The 9,297-nt window shown below is 24.6% G+C and overlaps 1 protein-coding gene across 1 annotated transcript; it reads left to right on the forward strand.

Moving 5' to 3' along the window:
* The first annotated feature begins 1,452 nt into the window (after positions 1 to 1,452).
* LOC136079262 (uncharacterized) lies at positions 1,453 to 7,641 on the forward strand. Its single transcript, XM_065794988.1, has 3 exons — positions 1,453 to 1,471; positions 3,255 to 3,343; positions 7,111 to 7,641. The coding sequence occupies exons 1-3, from the start codon at positions 1,453 to 1,455 to the stop codon at positions 7,639 to 7,641; spliced, it is 639 nt and encodes a 212-aa protein (XP_065651060.1).
* Positions 7,642 to 9,297: the final 1,656 nt, after the last annotated feature.

Consider the following 9,297-nt stretch of genomic DNA (forward strand, 5'->3'; position numbering starts at 1 on the left):
GTATTAAATAAAGATTCACTAACCACTAATTACTGTAAATATTTTTTTTATTCTAGATCTTAACATCGAGTATTTTTTTTATTTTTTAAATTAAATTTTTATTTTTATTGATACGGCAACAATATAACCTTCATTATTTTTACGTTGCCATGGTTGGAACGAAATGGTGTTCTAATAAATAAGTAAGCGTGAGCAGTATAAGTGAAGTGATAAATTTTATAAACAATAATAATGTACTTAAGTCAAAGTAGAGTAATGGCATAATAGCATTGTGAGTATATAACAATTAATTAAAGTATATAAAAAATATTTCCTTAAAAGATATTTATGCAACTTTTGTTGCTTACTTCAGAAACAAATAAAAAATGTAAAATTCAAATTATATATATCTTAGGCATTCTAATTTAGGAAACTCTCTTACATATAACCCCTGAAGAAAATTTATTAACTCAATATATTTCGCTATGTGTCGGAACGTATTTGATCATTGTGTATATTTTTTTAAATCATTATATTTTTAAGCTAAAAATTTATTTTTTTCCATTTATTTGATTACTAAGATTGTCACTCATTTTTCGCAGAATTTCTTGAACCTGGTTTTCTTTGTGAATAATACTGTTTACAACAGAATGCATCTGATTATGATTTTCGGCCCAAGGCGAAGAAAATGATCCATTTCGATCTACTTGTTCATATTCAGAGCTAACATCTGGAAACTCTATAACGGGATCAAAGTCTTCGTGTGGAGCTTCTGTAGTCGGTGGCTCGTGACACATTGATGATTTACATGATGCAAGTAAAAATAATAATCCAATAAAAAAATTCATGCTTTTTACACTAATTACGGTATTCCAAAAGTATGCGCAAAAACACGTGAAAAGTATGCGCAAATAACATGTGAAAGCTTTAGAAATGCTATTAATACTCAATACGTTTTATGAGTGAATTAACAAGTATCCAGGCTTCTATTTTTAGTTGTTTGATTTAGGTTGTTTTGTTTTTTCACAGCGACATATTTAAAAGTATACATGATCTTTTTTATATTGTATTATTAAATTTTTTTTTCAATTTTGTAAGTATATTAAGAGTTCAATTTTCGTTGAGTATATTAAGAGTTCAATTTTGGTTCGGATATTTTGTGAACTGATTTTTGATTTTTTCAAGAACTTCGTACAATGCTTTCTTGGTTTGGTCTAAACCATTTGCTGCTGCCCAATAAGATGTGTTTTGTAATTGATCTTTAGGTGGTTCGGGGTACTGAATTTTTTCTAGCGATTTGTAAGCGTCATCATTAAAGCAGTCAATGAAACTGGTAATAAAAGTAAACACCAATCCAAGAAAAATGGTCGTTAAAGCATTTCTTAGTGCCATAGTTAGACCCTACTATATATTTTTTTCAGAATCAGCTTTAAATGCAATTAGATTTGTTGCGTTAAAACTTATATAAAAGTTATGACGTTACTGTTTACAGGTAGTTTGAACTGTTTGCATCATTGTGAATAAATGCAAGTTGAATAGAAGTAGTATGAGTAAGCAGTATTGAGCGTTAGAGTATTTAGGATCCTAATGTTAGCTGAAGTCTATTCCGAAATTAATGTAAATAGTTTTTCTAAAACTTACCAACGAAAAAATTAACAAATTAGAATTAACTATTTAGAAAATATTTTTAACAAAAAATAATGTAATACGATTTTTGCTGTAACTGTTTGTGGTATTGCAAAACATAGTATTGACAATCGGGAATTTGATTTTTTTTCGTTTTGAAGGTAAAAAGAATTTAAAATTGTACTTTTCGGAAGTAATACTTGAATTTTAAAATCTTAGCAGACGTGGCGCAGTAGTTAGAGTTCTGACTAAGAACCAAGAGGTCCGAGGTTCAATGCTGACTTTAGCTCAATAAGCGACACCGGTAAGAAAGGAGGCATGAACTTCCTGATTAAATGCTCTGATGCGGTGTTCTGTGATAAGACCGTAAGGACTTGTGGGAGCACCTTAATAACCACAAATAAAAAAATATTATAAAATAAAAAATCAAGCTTTCTACTATGAAAATTTTTTTCTACATTGAAAACAGCGCTTTCGGAAGCTTCACTTTTAAAACGAGCGCTTTGCTGAACACTAGTCAATTCTTGGTCGTTTAGGTTGAAAATTTGATTACTTAAAAAACTTTTATTACAAGATGTCAGGACTATTATACAGACAATATTATGAAAAGAACTAATTATTTGGTGTACGTCATAATCAGAAAATCAATTTTTAAAGGGGATCAGAGCAACTTTTCCCCCTCCCCTTGCCCCCCTTTATTTATTTAAAATAAAAATTATACCATCTTAAAAAAAATCAAATTTCAGATATATAGTCAAAAATTCAATAAAAAAATATCTTGGTTATCAAAAGATAAGACTATTTAAAGAAAAACTACAAAAAATTAAGTTCACTTAACATTAAAATATAGTGTAATATTCAAGATATAATAAAACCTAATCTGCAATATTATTGTATAACATTGTATAACATAATTTTAAATATATAATGATATTTTATGGCATAATATAAAACCATCAGCTGTATATATATATATATATATATATATATATATATATATATATATATATATATATATATATATATATATATATATATATATATATATATATATATATATATATGTATATATATATATATATATATATATATATATATATATATATATATATATATATATATATATATATATTGTAGGTTTCTCCAAACTTTCTAGCATTAATTGCAAAACCAGAGAATAGAATTCCCCAAATAATGTAAATGTTTTTGACCAGCTAAAGCTGAAGTTTAAAAATCTTAGAGGTTGTTAATGAAAATTAAAAACAGTTATTTTAACTCAAGGAAAGGAGGCTGAAAGTTTTTATGTCAATTTTCCTTATAAGTTACTTGGGTTTAAAAAAGCTGTCTAGGAAAGACTCCCAGTGGTTATTTAGTCTGCTCTTCAATCTAATCTAGATACATAATACATTTTACAATATTAACAATTGATAGCATTATAATATAACAGCAAACGATATAATATAATCTTATTACTATATTTAATAGAATAAACTTAAAAATAACTTACGTACCTTCTAAAACATGTAATGGTTAAATCAAACTAATATGTGAACCAATTATATTAATTTATATATATTATAATTAAAATTATTACTATATTTAATAATTATAATATACTTTAACTTTTACGTGTTTACTTTTTTTACCAGTTTCATTGACTGCTTTAATGATGATGGATGCGTACAAATCGCTAGAAAAAATTCAGTACACTAAACTGGCTAAAGATCAATTACAAAACGTATATCATTGGGCAGCAGCACTATATATATATATATATATATATATATATATATATATATATATATATATATATATATATATATATATATATATATATATATATATATATATATATATATATATATATATATATATATATATATATATATATATATATATATATATGAGCATCCGTGGCGCAGTGGTTAGAGTTCTAGCTCAGAATTCAGATGTCCGAGGTTCGATGCCAGCTCTAGTCCAACATGCGTCATTGGTACGGAAGGAGGCGTGAACCACTTGTTAAATGCTCTCTCGCGTTGCTCTGTGATAAGACCGTAAGGGCTTCTGGGAGCACCTAAAACAACTACATAAAAATACATATTTTTTCTTATTTTGTCGTGTAAATATATACAAGCCCTATGTTAATAACAAAATATATATGTAGCAGGGGCGAGAAGAAGATTAATATGTCTTATCGCCAAGCCCCTTGATAAATTCTGTAAATATAAATTTTTATTTAAAAATAAGCACTTCCGTTAACAATATAAAATAAATTAAAGTAAAATTGGTAAAGAAATAAAACATCTATTATTAAAAAAAATAACAAGAAGCGCTCTTGACTAAAACATATTCTTCTAAAAGCACGGAAAAATTTAATTGTTAATATTATAAAATCATAAATTAATTTTTATTATTATTATTATTTTTTTTAATAATGAACTTCACAAAACCTAAGTCTAAGGATCAAAACATAAAAAGAATAGCAACACATTAAACAACAAAAACATAAATAAATTTGAAAAGTTACCAAGAGCATTTTAATTAATATTTTCTAAAACTAATATACTTTTCATTTAAATGACAGATCAATTGTAAGGATATTTTGCATTTTTTGAAATAGTTTTGTGGTAGATCATTTTTTAGAATAACTGTCTAAGTTTAGCCTTAAACTCATTTAACATTGTAAGAGTTTTAAGTTCAGCTGTGAGTATTTTATTCCATGCGTTTGGTCCTCTAATTGAAATTGAAAACTCAGTTGCTGCTAAATAACTTTTGGGTTGTATATAGGTGTTACTTGAATATCTAGTTAAGTATTTATTCTGATTATTTTTGAATAAGAGATTAAAAGTTTTTGGAATAATACTTTTATTAATTTTGAACATAAAAATTAGCAGATGATAAGTATTTATTTGGTAGATATTTAGTATATTTAACTTAGTAAATAAAGGTTGGCAGGGTGTATAGTAGCTTTCACTGGATATAATTCTGTTTGTATGTTTTTGCATATTAAAGAGTTTTTTACAACTTGAATTTAAAAAAGGTTTTGCCCAAAAAAGTAGGTCAATGCTCCTTGTTATTTTACCTTCAATATATTTTATATGATCTCTCCATGTTACAATTTCGTCAAGGAGCACTCCTAGAAATTTTAATGATACTTCTCTTTTTATTTCGCAATTGTTAATACGAAGATTTGGAAGTTTTAATTTTTAATAAAAATAAATTTAAAAAAAAGTATATTTTGTTTTAGTTAAATTTAGAGATTGTTTGTTTGCTGTAAAACATTCAGCAAGGTATAGTAGTTCTGTGTTTACAGTTTAAATAACATTTTTATATCATTGTGAGCATAAATATATTAGTATCATTTGCAAACAAGATTGTGTCTAATACATTACAAGATTTGCTTATATTATTGATATATATTAGAAATAAGAGCGGTCCTAATATAGATCCTTGTGGTACTCCACAAGATATATTCATGCTGTTAGTTTTTCCATAATTATGAGAAATATAATGCTGTCTATTTGACAGGTAGCTATTAAACCATTTAAGGTTCGAGTGTTTAATACCGTAATTTTTGATTTGCTAATAAAACATAATGATTTACAGAGTCAAAAGTCTTGCTGAGATTAAAAAAAACGCCTAAAGTATATCTGTTTTCATCAAAAGATTTAAGAATATCATGAACAAGATGAACTATTACCTGATCAGTAAAGTGACCTTTTTTAAATTGTTTATTATAAAGAATGTTATCAATATCTACGAAATAGTATAATCTTTTATACATAATATGTTCTAATATTTTTGAGAAGCATAGTAGTATCGAAATAGGTCTATAATTTGCGATATAAGTTGCATCTCCAGATTTTAGAACTGGTATCACCCTTGCAACTTTCAGTTTAACTCCGCTTTTGCACATTTTCAGATTGAAAATGTGCAAAAGCGGAGTTTTTAAATAAAGTATTGATTTAATTATTGTATTGCAACTTACATCATTAACTCCATTACCTTTATTTGATTTTAATAAACTTACAGCATCAAGTAGTTCGTTTTCAGATAACTTATTATTTTCCATAAGATTATTATTAGAGGTTAAGTATGATTTAAAGGTAGTTTTATTTTTTATTTTTGAGGCCAAACTTGGGCCCGTATTAACAAACGCATGATTGAAAAAACTAGCGATTAAAGAATCATTAGTAATCTCATGATAATTTATAATGAGTTTTTTTGGGAAATCCATAAGATTTTATGATTTTTTTACCTATCACCTCTTATATATATATATATATATATATATATATATATATATATATATATATATATATATATATATATATATATATTTGTATATTATATATCTATATTTGTATATATATATATATACATTATATATGTATTATATATATATATATATATAAATATATATTTGTATATATATATACATTATATATGTATTATATATATATATATTATATATATAAATACATATATATATATATATATATATGTATGTATGTATTTATATATATATAATATATATATATAATACATATATAACGTATATATATATACAAATATATATATATATATATATATATATATATATATATATATATATATATATACAAAACAAGTAATGCCAATTAAATATATATACATATATATATATATATATACATATATATATTTATACATATATATGTATATATATATATATATATATATATATATATATATATATATATATATATATATATATATAAATATATATATATATATATATATATATATATATATATATATATATATATATATATATATATATATATATATATATATATATATATATATATATATATATAATTAGATATAATTTCGATAAAAAAGCGATTACTCAAAAGTGCGTTACATAAAAGAATCAACGAACAAAAATCTCTGTTGAATAAATTAAATGGTTTAAAATCTCAAGTAAGAAACAATTGCACAACTATACAGTGGTATTTTTTGTTAAAAGTAATTAATAATAACGAAAAAAGAACTTTCCATATTAAAACTTACAAGAAAAAATTATGCTCCCTCACAAAACTTACTAACCTTCTTTCTAAACACCAACAGTTTGTTCATAATATGTCGTCATACACTTTACAACAGGATGAACTAGAATTATTAAACAACGGTCTTAATTTTGCTCTACCGCCAATATTTATAAAAAAGACGGACGTTTTCGCTTAGTTTGATAGCATTGCACAGTTTCTAAATACTCAACATAGAAGCAGTGATTCGGAACCTCAACTTAAAAGCGAACTTTCTCATTTAGCGAACAATTATGTATATAAATACACACCATCTGAAGGTTGTCTAAGGAAACACAAAATATTAAAGAGCCTAAAGAAAAATGAAAGCATTATAATCACAAAACCAGACAAAGGGAATGGTATAATTATTTTTAATAAGGTTGACTTTATTAATTCTTTAACTAATATTATAAGTGATAAAACTAAATTTAAGGAGTTAAAAGACGATCCAACTATTAAAAGGGAACAATCTTTACAAGGGTATCTTAGGAAACTTAAAAAACATAACTGTTTTGAAAATGATGCTGACAATAACATTTATCCTGTTGGTTCACAAACAGCAAGAATTTATGCTTTACCTAAGATGCACAAACTCAGTAAAGATTCTTCTCAACCACCTTTTAGACCAATTATTTTAACAATCGGGATATATAATTATAAACTTGCCAAATATCTTTCTAATTTATTGTCTCCTTATATACCTAAATTTTATTCCACCTGTGACTCTTTTTCTTTTGTTGAGGAATTAAAAAAAGTTGATATAACTAACAAATATATAGTTTCCTATGATGTTGAAAGCTTATTTACTAATATTCCACTTAACGAAACTATAGATATAGCTACTGAATTTTACTTTAAAGATAAAACGTGTTTAAAATATTTTTCTAAAGCTCAGCTCAAAAAATTACTTCAAATTTCAACATCTGGCTCTCATTTCTTATTCAACAGGAAATATTATGATTAATTAGATGGAGTTGCATGGGTTCTCCTTTAGCGCCAATTTTAGCTAAATTTTTATTGGGTTTCACGAACAAAAATGAGTTAGTATTGCTCTTCCTCCATACCGATTTTCTTTAAACGTTATGTGAATGATATAATCGCAATTTTTAATTCAGAGTTTGAAGCTTAGGAACTTTTTACACATCTCAATAAACAACATAAAAACTTAAAATTTACCAAAGAAAAAGAACAAGATAATCAAATTACATTTTCAGATGTTCTTATCAATAAGTCTGTTTCGTTTTCCACATCAGTTTATCATAAAAAAACATATACTGGTCTTTTACAAAAATTTTCCAGTTTTGTTCTCTATTGTTATAAAATTAGTCTTATACGTTGTTTAGTTGATAGGACGTATAAAATCAACAACACATGGCTAGGATTTAAACAATACCCACCTAAAACAATTGACACTAAAATTTAATTATTTGGTGATAAAAAGTTAAATCCATCCGTGATAAATAGTATTGATAACCATAAGATATTATAAGCTTCCATTTATAGGATTTTACTCAAATTTTATTAAATCTAAAGTTAACAAAATCATTAAAAGATATTGTAAAGAAGTTATAGTTAATTTAATTTTCATTACCAACAAATTACAAAACAGTTTATGTATAAAAGATCCACTTCCTAAACTGCTCAAATCCAATGTTGTTTACAAATTTTCTTGTGCTGAATGCAATGCCAGTTATATTGGAGAAACCTCCAGACACTTAACAACACGGATTCATGAGCATCTTACAAGTGACAAACAATCTAATGTTTATAAGCATTTAATTTCATCTGTTAGTTGTAAAAATCTAAGTAACCATAGTTGTTTTAAAATGTTGGATACTGCTTCTAACAAAAACAAATTGAAAATTAAAGAAGCACTTCATATTAAATGGGAAAACCCATCTTTAAATAAGCAAACTGTTCATTATAATATAAATTTGTCTATCTAGTTGTTTTTTTTTGTTGTTGTTGTTTTTTTTGTTTACTTGTATCTTATTTTTATTTTTTTGCTATTTACGGTATTATAATTTGTATTATAATTTTTATTGGTTTATACCAATTCTGTTTGTCTGTTAATATTTCTCTGTAATGTCTTCAAATTTTGATTTTATATTTATATCCAGAGTTTTAAATTTGTAATTTTATCTTTTGAAAGTGTAGTATGTTAACTACGAAACATGTCTAGATTAAAAAATATCGTGTTTTTCTTTAAAATATATATATATATATATATATATATATATATATATATATATATATATATATATATATATATATATATATATATATATATATATATATATATATATATATACACTGCAGGCCAAAAGTTTCCGGACACTTGATATTTTTATATAAAAAGCTAAAATCTATCCTGTATCATTAAATTAACCAATAAAATTAATTTATGATACTTAAAGTTACTAATTTTAAGTGTTTATGTAAGTTTGAGGTCAGTAATTGGGTATTACTGACCTCAAACTTAAATAAGTAAGTTTTTTTTCTAATTGTTTATTTTAACTTGATATATAGCGTTACATTACTCTTAAGAGTTTGGTCTTGTTAAAGTTATTTATTTGTTGAAACATGAAGTAAATATTTATAATATAATGATAGCCGACTA

Source organism: Hydra vulgaris, chromosome 04 (genome assembly GCF_038396675.1).
Source record: "Hydra vulgaris chromosome 04, alternate assembly HydraT2T_AEP".
NCBI classification, from domain to species: domain Eukaryota; kingdom Metazoa; phylum Cnidaria; class Hydrozoa; order Anthoathecata; family Hydridae; genus Hydra; species Hydra vulgaris.